The sequence below is a fragment of the Haliotis asinina genome, chromosome 4, assembly GCF_037392515.1.
Source record: "Haliotis asinina isolate JCU_RB_2024 chromosome 4, JCU_Hal_asi_v2, whole genome shotgun sequence".
In the NCBI taxonomy this organism is placed as follows: domain Eukaryota; kingdom Metazoa; phylum Mollusca; class Gastropoda; order Lepetellida; family Haliotidae; genus Haliotis; species Haliotis asinina.
Window position 1 is genome coordinate 82,646,940 of NC_090283.1, and position 18,250 is coordinate 82,665,189.

The 18,250-nt window shown below is 36.8% G+C and overlaps 1 protein-coding gene across 1 annotated transcript in view; it reads right to left on the reverse strand.

The window, feature by feature from the left end:
- LOC137281997 (F-box-like/WD repeat-containing protein TBL1XR1) overlaps positions 1 to 18,250 on the reverse strand; it is a 79,399-nt gene that overhangs the window by 54,810 nt on the left and 6,339 nt on the right. The window contains exons 2-4 of the mRNA XM_067813756.1: positions 15,690 to 15,827; positions 6,978 to 7,123; positions 603 to 753 (exon numbers count right to left, since the gene is read on the reverse strand). Coding sequence (XP_067669857.1) covers positions 603 to 753; positions 6,978 to 7,123; positions 15,690 to 15,747 — 355 coding nt within the window. The 5' untranslated portion in view covers positions 15,748 to 15,827. The remainder of the gene's footprint in view (positions 1 to 602; positions 754 to 6,977; positions 7,124 to 15,689; positions 15,828 to 18,250) is intronic.

Consider the following 18,250-nt stretch of genomic DNA (forward strand, 5'->3'; position numbering starts at 1 on the left):
CGAGCGGTGGGGGAAATTTAGTGAATCGTTTGAAATTGGACTTCGCAGGCTTTTTTTCATCACGTTTCTTTTTCAACTTTTGAATTGGCATTTTTGATGATTTGTTTTGGTAAGTGCACACCGAAAGGTATCAGAATTTGCAAAGTTGTGTTTTACGTTGCATGTGTCCTTTAAGGAAGCATGTTTTACTTCTGTCCTTTTCCAAAGTGATATGATATATTAACATTTGACGATACTGTTATGTGTAGAAATCAATATATTAGTATTTCTATGCACGACAGTATTTCAAACTGTTGTCCTTAGAAGAAAGTTAATGTTGACTTGGTTATGTTGGGTCCAACAGTTTGGCGATCAGGGCTTTTCTTAGAATCGGCTTTCAGCAACCAATACTTATTATAAGAGGTGGTCAGGCTCAATGACTTGGTTGATGCATGTCATATCCTAGTGGTGTAGACTGATGATCACATCATGTCTATCACTGGATTGTCTGGTCCACTGATTATGTACAGACTGCATCACACACTTGGAACTTTGCTGAATGCAGTGTTAAATAATCCACTAACAGTTTGAGGAGATAGATGAGGGACAGGTATTTTACTCACAGACTGTCAGAGAAGCATCTTCTCCATTAGTGTTGGCATTCTCAGTCTTAATGGGGTGGGCCTTGGCAGCAGCCTGTTTCCGAGACTCCACCACATCGGGCATAATGGCATCAATCAAGGTCAGGGACTCGAGTACTCTCTCTGACCCATCCTGAAAATGATGTAAGCAGTTAGTGCTTATTGATCAAAAACATGAAGCAAAAGTGTATAGCTAGAAGTTGATGCAAAGACCAGAGCAAGCCAAGTATCTTGTGGCAACTGTCATATTTAGGTACCACTAAGTCACAACCTTTGTGACAGCGGCCAACTTCACAAGGACTGCCCTTGGGCTCAGTTTACAGAGCACTTTAGAACTTTGGTGCATGTACTATGATGAAGACCTAATTATTAGAAAGTATTCTTGAATAAAAGGTTTCACTAATGCATTAAGATTATTACCTTGAGCCCTAGGCTTCAAGTACAGTGTAACAAAGATTTTTTCTACTGAACTACTGTAAGTATACCAGGAAGACAATTTAGTTCAGGGTAAAACTAGTTCTAGAATCCCGATACCAAATTTTCAGCATTAGACTCATGATTAAAAGCATTATTGACCAAAGCCTGTTCGTCTCCCCTCGCGCCATCTTTGATGATGTTAATGCTGTTTCGGGATGCTGTGGTTGCCGTTTTTGGATGCTTTGACTGCCTTTTTTGTGTGCTTGGTCCGTTCACAGGTGCTGTTGCAGCTATACGCAAGCTTTGTTTCCATTTCAGTAAATTAGTTTTCTCTTACAGAGCATTTGTTTCGGTTTTAAAAGATAATGTTGCAGTCTGTGTTTTGTTGTGTATGAATTCAGTCTCAACGATTTGTTCACCATTTGTATGGTAGGCTTGATAATAATCATCATCAGATTGTTTGGGTGTTTCAAACCTGCATTGTGCATGGAGTAATGCACATAATAAATAAATGGACTGTTATTATCATTATTATTATTGTTAGTGTATATAAATGATCTCACAATGTTCTAGGGTCTTCCCATCCCATATTTTTTAACACTAATAATATTTGGGTGTTCCTATACTTTTTGTTTGCAGCATAAATTGCACTAATAGTTTTAAGGTCTTCCCATACTTTTGTTTGTCGTATAATCAACACTAATAGTTTTTGGCTCTTCCCATACTTTTCTTTGTAGTATATTTAACAATAATAATTTTCAGTTGTTCTCATACTTCCTGTTTGCAGTATAATTAACACTAATAGTTTTAGGGTCTTCCCATACGTTTGTTTGCAGTATAATTGATACTAATAGTTTTCAGTATAATTGAAACTAATAGTTTTAGGATCTTCCCATACTTTTGTTTGTAGTATAATTAACAATAATAATTTTCATCTACTGTGCAATATGTAACATTTGTAATGTCATACAAATGTTGAGTTTTACATCACATCAGAATTATCTCCACCATTTAGCAACAAGACAAAGTCTATGATTACACAATGCCATTTAGAAAGTGGTCAATTGCAACATATGTCATATTTGGGATTTCACTATTTTAGTAAAGTAATCCCAGTTTCGAATCCCGGATGGGACTCAACCCAAAATGTGAGTTGTACTATGAAATCAACTCTGCATTTGCACACATTAGACGTATAAAGTCCAAATAATTTTCCCTTTTTTTTCTAAAAAAAATTCTATATATTCATTATATTATCATGTATCATGACAACAGACCCCCAACATATTTGAAAGGACAAAAAAAAATATCTGACAGTTACTTGGTGTTTTCTTAGATTAAGTCTGAATCGTTTCCATGGAAGTCATGAAAAATATAAATGCCATATATCTGTAAACAGCAAAAGGACCACTTCAAGAGCTGTCTCCGATATCTGCCAACATCTGTTGAAAGACATGAAATGGTTTCCCAGTTGTCCTCTGGAAAGGAAGCCTATCCCTCCATTTTGAGACTAAGAATTGTTTCAATGGAAACCAGGAAAAATAGAAATGCTAGGACATTGTAAATAGAAAAAGGCACCACTTTGTGGTCTGCCTGAAATATCTGCCAAGTTTTGCTGTAAGATCTTGAATAGTTTTTGAGTTCTGGTCCGGAAATCAAGCCCATCCCTCCATTTTGAGACTATGTCCAAAACGTTTCAATGGAAACCAAGAAAATAATAAATCACAACAAGAGTCATCAAAAGATGACATATCCCCCTGACACCCACATATTTGAAAGGACAAATCATCCGACAGTTACTTATTGTGTTTTTAGACTAAGTCTGAATTGTTTCCATGGAATTCATGAAAAATATAAATGCCATATATCTGTAACCACAAAAAGTCACCCTTTCAAGATCTGTCTCGTATATCTGCCAAGATCTATTGAAAGATATGAAATGGTTTTCGAGTTGTGCTCCAGAAACGAAGTCAGCAACGTGTTCATGTAACCAAGAAAATAATACATCATAAAAACCTCTAAATAGCAAAAGGCACCACTTTGGCATCTACCACACATATCTACCAAGTAACACTGACAGATATTAAGAAGCTTTTGAGTTCTGCTCCGGAAACGAAACACACCTCTCCAATTTGAGACTAAGTACGAAACGCTTCCATGGAAACCGAGAAACTAAGAAATCACAAAAACCTGTAAAGAGCAAAAGGCACCACTTTAGGTTCCGATTGATATATCTACCAAGTTTTGCAGAAAAATATTGAACCTTTTTATGAGTTATGCCCCAGAAACCAAGCTCATCCCTCCATTTTGAGACGAAGTCCAAAACATTTAGATGGAAACCTATTTAGGTGTAAATAGCAAAAGGCACCACTTTGGGATCTGCCACACATATCTACCAACTTTTGCTGACAGATATTAAGAAGTTTTTGAGTTCTGACTAAATCCCAAGCGTTTCCATGGAAACCAAGAAAATAATAAGTCACAAAAACCTGTAAATAGCAAAAGGCACCACTTTGGCACCTGCCACACATATCTACCAAGTTTTGCAGAAAAATATTGAACGGTTTTTGAGTTCTTCTCCAGAAACGAAGCCTGCCCTACCATTAGACTAACACCAAAAGGTTCCATGGAAAAACAAAAAAAGCCAAAAATGCCAAACATCTGTAAATAGCAAAAGGTACAACTATAGGTTGAGATTATTATATCTATCAAGTTTGGTCTAAAAATATGCTCCGGAAACAAAATGATTACGGATAGAAGGACGGACGAGGCATCGAATAGATCCCCCTCTACCAAGTTTTGCAGAAAAATATTGAACGGCTTTTGAGTTCTGCTCCGGAAACGAAACACACATCTCACTTTTGAGACTTATGTCCGAAACGTTTCCATGGAAACCAAGAAAATAATAAGTCACAAAAACCTGTATATAGCAAAAGGCACGACTTTAGGTTCAGATTGATATATCTACCAAGTCTATCAGAAAAATATTGAATGGTTTTTTAGTTCTGCTCCAGAAACAAGGCTTACCCCACCATAAGACTAACACCGAAATGTTCCATGGAAAAACAAAAAAAATATAAATGCCAAAAATCTGTAAATAGCAAAAGGCACAACCATAGGCTGAGATTACCATATCTATCAAGTTTGGTCTAAAAATATTGAATGGTTTCTGAGTTATGCTCCGGAAACAAAATGATTACGGACGGATGAGGCACCGACTATATCCCCCTGCATTACATGCCGGGGGGATAATAAATATTTCTTCATCAATGTCTAAATGCCTCTCAAGAATCTCATCAGACATCTACATGAAGATGAAGCAGTTTGTATCCTAAATGTGAATTATGCTACCAACTCTAAGATAATCAAGACCCAACTGAAGAAGGTGCAAGAAGTAGCCCAGAAATGTTGTGTTAGACAATAAAACAATGTCATCCAAATACTCGTCTTATTATAATATTTCTTCATAAAGAAATGATAATGAATTTTAAGTAACACGAACATTCAACATTTATTTGTTCATGAAAAATGTTAATTTATATTTTTACACCACATAAATGTAAAGACTATTTCAGATTTCTCTAGTTAAATGAGTGGTTGTTTTGGGATCAAATTCTCTCCTGGAAACTGCCCTTTAAACGCATGGGAATGTTAAATTGATTGAAATATAAATTATTTTATAATTACATTATAGGTGGGTTCACAAATTGACAACATAGTACAACTGAGGCTGAAAAACATTTTATAGCATTTCCGACAGTACTTCACATAAGCTTTTCTGTTATATTTATTATGTCTTTTAGCTTAGAGGCTGTTATGTCCATCATTGTCCACTGTTTAGTCTGTTTTTGCGGGGGCCCACTTTCACTATAACCCTTCAAATATACTGTTTATGGCATAAAGAACAAAGATCTGCTGAGCAACATTATGTAATATTTGTAATGTCATTCAAATGTAACATTCATTTTGTAAAACTATAATAACACCTACTGTACAACGTATTTAACATTTGTTGCATTACTCAAATGTAATAGCTATGATGTAATACATGTAGTAACACCTACTGTACAACGTATTTAACATTTGTTGCATTACTCAAATGTAATAGCTATGATGTAATACATGTAATAACACCTGCTGTACAACGTATTTAACATTTCTTGCATTACTCAAATGTAATAGCTATGATGTAATACATGTAATAATATCTGCTGTGCAACATATTTAACATTTGTTGCATTACTCAAATGTAATAGCTATGATGTAATACATGTAATAATATCTGCTGTACAACGTATTTAACATTTGTTGCATTACTCATATGTAATAGCTATGATGTAATACATGTAATAACACCTACTGTACAACGTATTTAACATTTGTTGCATTACTCAAATGTAATAGCTATGATGTAATACATGTAATAACACCTACTGTACAACATATTTAACATTTGTTGCATTACTCAAATGTAATAGCTATGATGTAATACATGTAATAATATCTGCTGTACAACGTATTTAACATTTGTTGCATTACTCAAATGTAATAACTATGATGTAATACATGTAATAACACCTACTGTACAACGTATTTAACATTTGTTGCATTACTCAAATGTAATAGCTATGATGTAATACATGTAATAACACCTACTGTACAACGTATTTAACATTTGTTGCATTACTCAAATGTAATAGCTATGATGTAATACATGTAATAATATCTGCTGTACAACGTATTTAACATTTGCTGCATTACTCAAATGTAATAGCTATGATGTAATACATGTAATAATATCTGCTGTGCAATTCAGAGTTGAGTTTTACACGGCATCCACATTTTTTTTTCAGCCATGCAATGTGTAAAACATAATCTGTTGTGTAATAAGTGTAATAAACACAATGAAATAATCATTTATGTGGTGTAGCATTCATTATGATCATGCATGGTGTAAGAAGTAAATACAACACTCTGACCCAGTCCCCCAGGCCTGCTACACTGACATGGGTGTGTATTTCACCAGTATAACCATACATACATGTCAAGCTGGGCTACCACAGGGCACAGTCTATGTACTGATGTACAAGTGAGCTTGCTGCATCAAGGGGAGAGGGTGGTGGGCAGTGAGTGAGTACAGAGATCTGTCCACAGAACAAGGCAGGCAAGCATAGAGTCCACAGAGGCCAGGTGGGACCATTACTCAAAGCCCCAAACACTCAGTCTATCTGGAAACCTGAGTCAGCAGGCCTTAATTCAATACATATATTCTGTTTCAACATTCACAGCCCTTAACCCATTAGTTATAGCCTGCTCCAACATTCCAGGTTATCACAGCTGCAGAGTATAGTCTGTTTCCAGATTTCATTGATCATATCAACTGTCAGCTATGGCCTGTTTCTGGAGCTACGCTGATTATAGTCAGTTTCACCCTGACACATCCATGCTGAATTTGTGGCTGTGGTGACCCAACATTACATCATATGACAACCTGCTACATTAGGTGTGATATAATGGTGTGAGCCACTGTAATAAGTGGCTGGCAGGCAGGAATGAGTTTAGTTGGAAGAAAGGCTGATGTTAGCTACAGGTCACTCCAGGGGTCAACCCAGGATTGATGCTTCAAAACATACACTGGTATTGTTTATCATGCCTCAACACTTCTACAATATACATTGTTACACAGCACATCCACATGCCAGATTTCATGCACGGGAAGCATTCATCAAGATTAAATGCTTATTTTGTAAACGCAATGTATAGCAACAGTAACAGCTGTCAACAGATAGACGGACCAGTACATATCACTGCCTCACTGAACAAGGAGCATTTTCAATACTTTCCAGTACAGAGACAGGTTACTGAAGATTTTGCAGGAGCAGTATTACAAGTGTTTAGAAAAAGAGATCATTTGGCATGTTATGATTACAAATGTCCTACCTCTCCAATGCTGATCTCTGCCTCAGTATACTGCAACCCCTTCTGGATGATGCTAAGCAGGGCAGCTGGAGGCACCAAAGCCCCATTGATGTTAGACTGGCTGATATGACTCTCAATACCAAATGTGTATGCTGAATGCACAAACCCTGAAACAATGGCAACAATAATGATGTACACTCAAAGACCACATGATAATGATGATAATAATTCACTTATATAGTGCCTAGTATCCATCTGACTAGTTGCTCACTGGACGCTCTAATCAGAATCTGATTATTACCCTGGATAACCCAAGCTGTCTTAGGCGCTAGAAGGTTATAGTCACAGGACTCTATCTCACCGGGTACCCATTTTCTACTGGGTGAACAGAGGCAAACTTGAACAAACTCACTTGCCTAAGGTGAGACCCTATGTTTCCCATGTGCTTCGCTGTGGGGCAGGACCGTAGTCCTAGAAACTCTCATGAGTTAAACTGCCAAACACGGCCACCCATCCAAGGACTGTCCGAGCTCCAAGGTGCTTAACTTCAACTGATGGTGACCTGTGCACTACGCACAGGACCACTCGCCACCACAAGTCACATATAGTCTAGACACATATAAGACACATATAGTCCCCTCTACACATATATAGTCTAGGGGGTCACAAATACATAAATCATTTACTGGCATCGTTATAAGTGACACCCTGTCATTAAAACACCATTTTGACATTTAATTACCTTAAATCAACCTATTCTGACAAAAGCGCACAATTCACTCATGCAAATGAAATTTCCCCTAAAGGGGCATGCATTCATGATGTAATGTGAGGTATGCCTGTGTGGGGCACTGTAGAATTCATGTATACCTCTGGGGGGAAATTATCATGTTTACAAGTTTGTCTAAACCTGCAATTGTAACAAATCTACTGAAAAATGAAAGCTTTATGTTTTCACAATCTACTGTCATTTAATCCTATAAAATAAAGTTGTAAGTCTGCCATGTAACTAGGAAGCAGCAGGCCGGTGAGCAGACGCTATTTCATACACTGACTTTTGGCAACTCTTAATCACTCGGTATTAATCAACCATAACTATAGAAATGAATTTGGTGCGACGTTTAAGAGAATGCACAAGTCTTTCATATCTAATGATTAAATGAACCCCAAAAGTTCATTCATTTTTTAATGAATGGACACGACACACACAGCACGAACATAAGTCACTGGGGATATATTCTCTCTCTCGCACGCACGCACGCACGCACGCACGCACGCACGCACGCACGCACGCACGCACGCACGCACGCACAGAGGGTTTGATTCTCCACAAGGCTGAGGGACCTATGCCTGGAGTCCACAGCCACGATATTGCTTGAAGCGTCATGAATCCTGAACTTATTTACTTACTTGAGGCATCACAATATTTTCGTATTACAGGTAACAGAATAATAACATTGTCTGCTACCTGACATTCTACCAGTTTCAGGTGACATTTTACTGATTTCAGATCATTTGAAAATGGGAGCATAAATGTATATTCTAGAGGCAAATAAAGTGTCGAAAATTCTGACATGGGGTCTAGATCAATCTTGTTCATAATTACTGGAAAATTATGTACCACTTTTTTTATCAAAATATCTTAAGTTTCCAACACTTTGCTGTTTTGGGGTGTTCTTAAACAAAATTTGGTATATGTGGTGATTTGATACCCCTGATTTCATTTTTGGCATCAGAATTTACATATATGTAATGCACTGAGAGTTGTTATATATATTTAAGCAAAATATCAAATGAATAGCAAGTGCTAAAGTATTATGGACCGCGACTCCAAGGGCAGTACACTGTCTACAACTCTGGAATTCATACAAAGATGACTCCTATGTATCGTTAAATAAACAACAAACATACTCATACTCTTTAAACAGTTTTCTTCTTGATGTACTACATGAAACATGACCAATATATACTTGACTGAAAACAATATCCCAGTCAAAACCCATGAATCATTTTAACTGATGTAAGCAGAAATCTCTTCATCTACACAAAAATTAAATGCATGACATAAAATTGTCTGTCTCAGCAAGTACACAATAAGGGAATAACAATGTTTACAATATTGTCTTTAAATATTTTTTTGCCTTAGGTACTTTCTTCACTGGACTTTACACTTTTCCATGTCTTCGCTGCTTAAAACCTGCAAGAAAAAGGGGAGTCATTTTGAAACCTTCCATCACCATCTGTATGTCACACACACAAAAAAATGTATAAAAGATACATTAGTTTTTTGCCAGATTACATCTGTTTTTGCTGTTTTGTTTTTACATTCCAGACTTTCGGTAGCAGTAAGCATTACTCTTATTCATGGAATTGCAGCTTACCTGTTTGTAGTCTTCAGACTGAAAATGTAGATATTGAGGGTGGAAAAACATTCTCCTACCAAATGTTGGCCTAGAATGGCAGAGGCTAGTTGAAAAAATAAACTGGCTGCTGTTGACATACTGGTCATCCCTGGAGAGATATATAAACTGCCCTGAATACTGGTGGGATGAAGGAACTTCACTCATGGCTGAATGAAGGAGATGCAGATGATCTGACCTGAAACAATATTAAGTATAAATCTTGTTAAGTTTAACTGTTTTTCACATCAGTTAGAAATTTACTGGTAAATGAGCTAAATCTAACTTTTCTTACTCTTTCAAGTAGAGAAGCAATGATCTTATGCATAAAATTTCATTTTTTAATTTAAAGCATTTTTCTGATGACAAAAATAGATTTTACAAACACTGTGTATATCTTCACTTGACTAATCATTTTTGGAATGGTTATATATTTTTACTTTGTCCCTAATTTCTCAATGTTACCACAGTATATCATATTATTATAATTAATACATCAGTCATCTTGCATATTTGCTCAAGAGTGCCTTTATATGACATAATTTCATCGTGACTTTCAGGCTATATAATCAGGGATTTTACAGGCAGTCGAAACAGCACAAACAATTACTGGAAGTTTGAAAAAACATTTACACATATTAGATGATCACTTTTGCACGGGGATTAGAGAATAAAACACAATCATTACTTACAATAAATATAATGGTGTATTGCTTGTTTATCGTTAGTAATATTATATATGACTGTGGTCAACGACCATACCAAGAAGCAGACACTATCAGAACAACCTGACCATGTCAGTGAACACTTCAAACTTGCAATCAAACATCACAAGACAAGATTATGTACCACTTCAGTCCTAATATGTATATGCTAGGCATTGTACTATTTGCAGGAATTAAGATTACCGTGTGCATTTGTCTATCGTGCACCATGTGCATTTACTAAGAAAGTGAAATCCGTGCACCGTGTGCATTTACTAAGAAAGTGAAATCCCAGATATGACATATGTTGCATTTGTCTCATACACAAAACCAGATATAGAAATCAGCTGTGAACTACTTTTCAGGCTATCTACCGGTGAATTAGTGAAAACATACCCCATAATACAACAGCATCAATTCTGATAGTAATTGGCGAAATATAGTATATAAAACCATTACTATACCAACAAAAGTAAAATCTATGACTGTGCCATTATAGTTACAGGTTTTGTTGCATAAATATAAAATATTTATAATCATAACTTGGGTTAAGAAGCAGCACTTTAGTGTTATGCTGAGTCGTTTTTCATGCATGGAGCAACTTCACCTGTCACCAAAAGAGGTTTCACACGTTTTTGCTATTTCCACTACGAAAACAGTTTGTTGACATGTTTTTGTGCCGCTACAAAATGACTCTTAGCGAAACTACATATGTATATGTATCCATTTTCTATCAACAACACTAGCTACATATCATGCTGTTCACAGACTGAACTGAAATCAGCATAATGTGAACCATCAATCAAACCAAAGGTAAATACAGCAGTGTTGTTTGTTTCTAGGAATTGTTTCTGGTAATAAAATATGTGTCAAATATTTTCAATAAAATCAATTTCAGCAGATGATGATTTTAGCTTTCATCAGTCACTATTCTATATGCAATAACTGTCCGAAAATTGTTTGACACAGCTGAAACCTTAAGTGATACGCGGGCAGCTGCTGCTGTCAGCGGGTTGGGCTCCAGGGGTGAAAATGGCACATTTTGAACAGCATTGTTTCATATTACGCGATCTGACGCTGTTTTGCCCATTTTTAATATTGTTGACATATACATCAAAATAAAGGGGAAATGTTGTTCTTTATGCTATGCAATATTACAGACTGAAAATGGACTTACCTTGCAAATGGCAAGTACTTGAAAATGGGGAAGATTTTCCTCTTCATTCATCGAAATAGAAAATATACCTCATGAGAGACCATCTTCTGCTCTTATTGTCCACCAAATTTTATGGCATTTTAGCTCAAAACAGCAGCACCACAGTGCTTTGAAAACATCCCAAGGAAACTGGGCACTGCCATGAAATGGTCCACGGCTGGAACCTTTGACAGACTGCCAAAGTTGGCATTCACCTTGCTGTCACTAAACACCATTTTTTGATATCATTTACTTTAATATGTTGTCTAAATATATCTGAGGATATAACTGTAAAAAATTTCAATAGTTTTTTCTGTAGTATAGGAATGAAGAAAATATTCCAGGGTAATTAGGCAAATCTTGTCAATTACTAGGGTGCTGTGGTATTGTTACTAGGAATGTATTTACACTCACACACAGGGCTGAACAAATCCACTCGTCCGCTCGTATTTACAAGTGGTACCTCATGTCGGGCAAGTTAAAAATACAAACTACTCGTCCTATCGGGCGAGTACCGTTTTTTTGCTGTGAAATAAAGCATACATTTATTAAACAAAGTATTTTACAAGCCATTTAAGAATCGAAAACGTGCATTGATCTACAACAGCGTACTAATATTGATCGTGTCGCTTATGCCAATAATAAATCAATAACACTGTTAAATACGTAAGGAGGGGAAGTAATTCTACTATTGCTATTGTCGTGGATGTAAGGGGCTTGTTGCTAGCATTAAGAAACGCCAGCATGGACATTCGAAAGTATGTGGGAGGGGCAGGAGATGGGGAAAAGAAAACGGAAGAAAAACAAATTCAACAAAGAAAGCTAAGTCAAAAGAAATATGACAGAGAAAAACGAAAACGTTTCGTACAACCAACGTGGTTTAAGGAATTTAAGTGGGCGAAATTTAGCGAGTCGGAAGATGAATTATTTTGTATTCCATGCCGAAAATGCCCCAAACTGTCAGATCCAAAATGTGGACTTGTGATAGGTCTTAGAGGTAAATTTAGGAGGGAGACACTGAAATTCCACAACAAAAGTAGGAAGCACATTCAGTGTTGTGAACATGAGAAAGTCGTTGAAAATCCACAAACAGCACAATACACTAAGTCAATGCAGAAAGTTGACGAAAGAATGCAGCGTGATCTATAACAAGCTTTTTACAACAGCTTATTATGTTGCCATGGAAGGGGAACCTTTTTCAAAATTTGCGAGTTTTTGCCAATTATTTTTAATTTACATCTGCTGTAGTTCTATGTTGGTTCAATCCCATTGTCACTACAGTGATGTAATTTCATGACAATTGAAAACCAGTTACCTCACACATCTGTTGTCATTTTTAATACTTGAACTTCCATTTGGATCCTAGCCAGAAGGTATAGAATAATGTTTGTTCACTGACTATATAAAAGACAATAACACAATCTATAGGAATCAATATCTTTTATTCAAGAAAACACATCATGATCATGGTGAGATTGCAGATTATTTCAGTTAAAAAGTAGGACGAGTGAAAATCTTGCAGGACGAGTACAAAAAAAAGAGTACTCGCCCTGCAGGGTGACTGAAGTTTTCAAAATTTGTTCAGCCCTGACACACAATACAGGCATGTCATTAGGAATGTATTTACACTCACACACAATACAGGCATGTCATTAGAAATGTATTTTCACTGTATTATAGCACTTGAGAGTACATTTTGAGTACAGATTGGAATTTAATGGAGTGCCAGTAATATTGTTCATTCAAAATGTTAGTCATCAGAAAGTAATTTATCACTGAAATTGAAAGACTGAAACAATTAAAGTCAAATGCCAATAGTAGTTAGCTTCACGACACAACTTTAACATGTGCTGCCTTGTTTACACGCATGTGCACAATTTTGACCATTCAGATTTAACCGTGATGATTCACTGTGATATGCCAATTCCTTAGCAGCCAGTATGCCAAAAATATGCCCAGAATATGGGAAACCCAAATGTGCCGCTATTAAGTAAATTAAAAAATGGAACACTGCTTGAAATCAGATTGATATGTTTTAGATAAATACATCTGTAAATGGTTCCAAGACCACACACCATTTCTGTGGTAAGTATATGCTACATGTTCTAAAAATATTTCCCTGCATAACATGCATATTTTTTATCTGCACATGCAGTAATACTGCCCTCATCTGGAGCCCTGCTTCAGTTAGCAGATAAACCTAGTGCATTTTGAAATCAGAGACATGCTGCACTCAATGGATGGTGAGTAAATATTCCAATTGAAATTTAGTTGCCATCAACTCAGTACAGCATGTCAAACGCACAAACTTTATGTACATTCTAGTATTTCTACCATGATCCATTTAAGGTCAAACTTCTTCGCTCTGTGGACGACACTGTGTAATCCAGCACAGGACAAGAGGCGGATTAAACTTGTCTGTGAAGGGAGTGTTTGGTATGTTTTAAACATTTCAACATGACAAATATTCAGTCTAAAGAAAACAAACGACTGTTTATGCAATGCAATAATATAGAACCGTTTCCCATTCTTAACAGAAACAAATATACCATTTTCCAGGTAGGTAAATGTTTACTAACGTTTCGATGCACAATTCTGTACAGATAGAGGAATATCTTTGCAAGGAATTCTGATTTGTATGTTAGATATTGGTTATGTTAGGGTCTGTGTATTGTAATTGAATATTTATATAATAGAGGGTAATATGATAGTGAAATTCCCTAGTGAAATTCCCAGATAACTCTCGAGGAAAAATCATGTAATTGTATTTTTTGCGTTTTAATAAATGCTTTATCAGCATTTCCATCGTGTATGTTGTGTTGATATCAGTCATGTTGGTGGTCAAGTTGAAGCAATGTTTCAGTGTTCTATAGTTGGTGGTCAAGTTGAAGCAATGTTTCAGCGTTCTATATACATGCGCAGTGAAGTGCCGTGAAATTTCAAATAGCATATGTGGAAAATTCTCAAGTTCACATCAAATACCATGGAGTTGTTGTTATGATGCCATCATTGTGGTCAATCCAAGGAGTTATCACAATAAGGCTTGTTAATGCACTGTGAAATGGCCTCAAATCAGATGAAGGTCAATCCAAGGAGTTATCACAATAAGGCTTGTTAATGCACTGTGAAATGGCCTCAAATCAGATGAGGGTCAATCCAAGGAGTTATCACAATAAGGCTTGTTAATGCACTGTGAAATGGCCTCAAATCAGATGAGGGTCAATCCAAGGAGTTTTCACAATAAGGCTTGTTAATGCACTGTGAAATGGCCTCAAATCAGATGAAGGTCAATCCAAGGAGTTATCACAATAAGGCTTGTTAATGCACTGTGAAATGGCCTCAAATCAGATGAAGGTCAATCCAAGGAGTTATCACAATAAGGCTTGTTAATGCACTGTGAAATGGCCTCAAATCAGATGAGGGTCAATCCAAGGAGTTATCACAATAAGGCTTGTTAATGCACTGTGAAATGGCCTCAAATCAGATGAGGGTCAATCCAAGGAGTTTTCACAATAAGGCTTGTTAATGCACTGTGAAATGGCCTCAAATCAGATGAAGGTCAATCCAGAATTGAGGCGTCTGATTTGAACAATCAGAATTTTCTTCAGTCATGGTAAAATGGATGACAAACGATGCCTAACACGATGTGGTGTAACCATTTGTCGTAAACATGACCGTTATTTGTGGTATACAATACTGAAAACAAAAAGTCTCATCACAGAAAGCATGTGACAATGCTCAAAACATGCTAGTTGCATGTGAATGCCTCCTATTAGTGTTGGGAATTGGATGAAATCTCACAGTTGATGACTGCTTCATTACCAACGAACAATCATCGAAAACAGTTGGTTTGCATCATTTTTCAGACATTCCTATAAAGGTTGATATTGCAGATGTGTATAACATGATTCAACTTGAGACTTTTAAATGACGACTAGTATATCATGAGTATACACTTCCTGGAGTCTTCAAGAAATATTCAGTCCTGAATTTTCTAAGAACTGAACAAATTTTCAGGCTCTGGCAACTTTGAAGACATGTTCCATTGTCAACTGTTTCAAAGACCATAAGAATAGTTCCACGATGTAAGATCTGATTATGAGAAATTGCAACTGATTGCTTGGTAATCTGGTCAATGACCCAAATCTTCCATTATTTCAATTAATCAGAACACCACTAACTCCCATGCTGTCACTTGCAGGATTTTTCCCTTCATCTTTTAATCACTGCATTTGAAATGGCATTTGTTTTTCTTGATTTCACTTTAATTTCAATTTTCAAAAGTTTTACTTGAAGCATTCCATGGTCCTTAGCAAATGTAACAGTATTACATAAATGGTTTTCTTCTTCAAATCATTTCCTAATTATAAACAAATACGTGTACGTCAAACACTCAACATGCTCAACACCGATAAAAAAACAAGAAACTACATACCTGATTCCTGCAGGTAGCGATACACAAGATAGTTGACCTCGTCACTGCCTAGGCTCATGGTCACTGAGGCTCACGAACCATCCAGGTAGATCGGGACTCACATTATCTGCCGAAGCTGTTCACATCAGATAGCACTGTCTGTCAAAACAAAATAAATAGACAAAGAAAAGTTATGATTATTTCACATCAGACAGCTTGCACTATCACAAATACAGGACAGTTACTTTCATTTCACATCAGACAGCTCGCACTATCACAAATACAGGAAAGTTACTTCCAGATCACATCATACAATTCTTACAATCACCAATACAGAATACTTATTATCATTTCATGTCAGACAGCTCTCGCTATGACCAACACAGTACAGTTAGTGTCATTTCATGTTAGACAGCTCTTACTTTCTTCAATACAGAATACTTAATATCATTTCATGTCAGACAGCTCTCGCTATGACCAACACAGTACAGTTAGTGTCATTTCATGTTAGACAGCTCTTACTTTCACCAATACAGAATACCTATCATCATTTCATGTCAGACAGCTCTCGCTATGACCAACACAGTACAGTTAGTGTCATTTCATGTTAGACAGCTCTTACTTTCTTCAATACAGAATACTTAATATCATTTCATGTCAGACAGCTCTCGCTATGACCAACACAGTACAGTTAGTGTCATTTCATGTTAGACAGCTCTTACTTTCACCAATACAGAATACCTATCATCATTTCATGTCAGACAGCTCTCGCTATGACCAACACAGTACAGTTAGTGTCATTTCATGTTAGACAGCTCTTACTTTCACCAATACAGAATACTTATTATCATTTCATGTCAGACAGCTCTCGCTATGACCAACACAGTACAAGTATTATCATTTCAAGTATTATCATTTCATGTCATACAGCTCTTACTTTCACCAACACAGTACACTTATTATTTCAGATCAGACAATTCTCACTACCAGCAACACAGTACAATTATCATCATCTCCCATCAGACAGCTCTCACTACCAGCAACACAGTACTATTATAATCATCATCTCCAATCAGACAGCTCTCACTACCAGCAACACAGTACAATTATCATCATCATCTCCCATCAGACAGCTCTCACTACCAGCAACACAGTACAATTATCATCATCTCCCATCAGACAGCTCTCACTACCAGCAACACAGTACAATTATCATCATCATCTCCCATCAGACTGCTCTCACTACCAGCAACACAGTACAATTATCATCATTGTCTCCCATCAGACAATTCTCACTACCAGCAACACAGTACTATTATCATCATCATCTCCCATCAGACAGCTCTCACTACCAGCAACACAGTAGAGCTGTGTAACAGAAAACAACTGTCTTAACTTATACTAAAACAAAGAGCAATATTCCTAGATACTATGCCACACAGACATGCGCATCAAGCAGGGACAAATCTATGGGATGAACACTAAGGTTGCCACCTGCAACATACCTGTAAACTATTCATGTACTGAACCCAAAACACACATTATAGACTTGTATTATATTGTCAACAATATTTTTTGCAGCAATCAAAGTGGTAGGCACTGAGGAAAGGCAACTGGTGACTAGGGATCACTCTGGAGCAAATTGCCACTGGGGGGAATCTCCTCCTTAATTTGAAACATAGGACTGTTAGAAGAAATTCCTGGATACGTATATTACTGCATAGTGTAAACATGCATACGTAATGAAAAGTTCAAACTGTATTAAGTTTTAATGGGAGAGTTTGTATTTCAATGGGCAAAAATCTCCAAGTCCCTTTCCAAACATCCTCGATATCTCCAGGGTATACATTCCGATAAGTCTCCACTATACCCTGGACGCATCTACAGCTCTGCCTGCTAAATTTATTACCTCCCTTGACTGTCCCTTGATCTATTCAGGTTTCTACGCTGGGAAGTTGAGCGAACTGATCACAGGGCTCTACAGACATAATTTTATTTAGTTGACCTTTGACTAGCAAATTTTCACTTTCGTTTTTTTAATTATCTAACTGATTATACTTGGCAACAGAAACAATGCAGAGGTTATCTGGAAGAGGGAGAAGGAGTTCTTGCATATGTTGTTTTAAAGTTTTGGACTTGTCAATTTGTTTGTATGATTTCCCTAATATCTGAGTTGCACTGCAAGTAAACCTTCGCAGTTGCAACCGCTACCTTTGTTGACAGTGAATGACACTGGCAAGCTCGGTTATAACGGCAGCCTAGCTGATTGGCTACAGTGAGAAGGCGGAGCCAGCAAAGGGAGGTAATACATTTATCAGGCAGAGCCGTAGATGCATCCAGGGGAATAGTGGAGACTTATCGGAACGTATACCCTTGAGATATCGAGGATGCTTTCCAAAGTGATGCCTATAAGTATGTATGTGAAAAAGACATAATGAGTTTGTTTATGTTTAGCAATTCTTGCAGAATTTAGCAGGCCTTTGCAACAAAAACAAAACACTCAGCTCATGACTTTCAACCTGTGTCTAAAATGACAGAGCAAAACCCACAAATCGGTCAAATGAGAAAAAACAGAGCTCCTA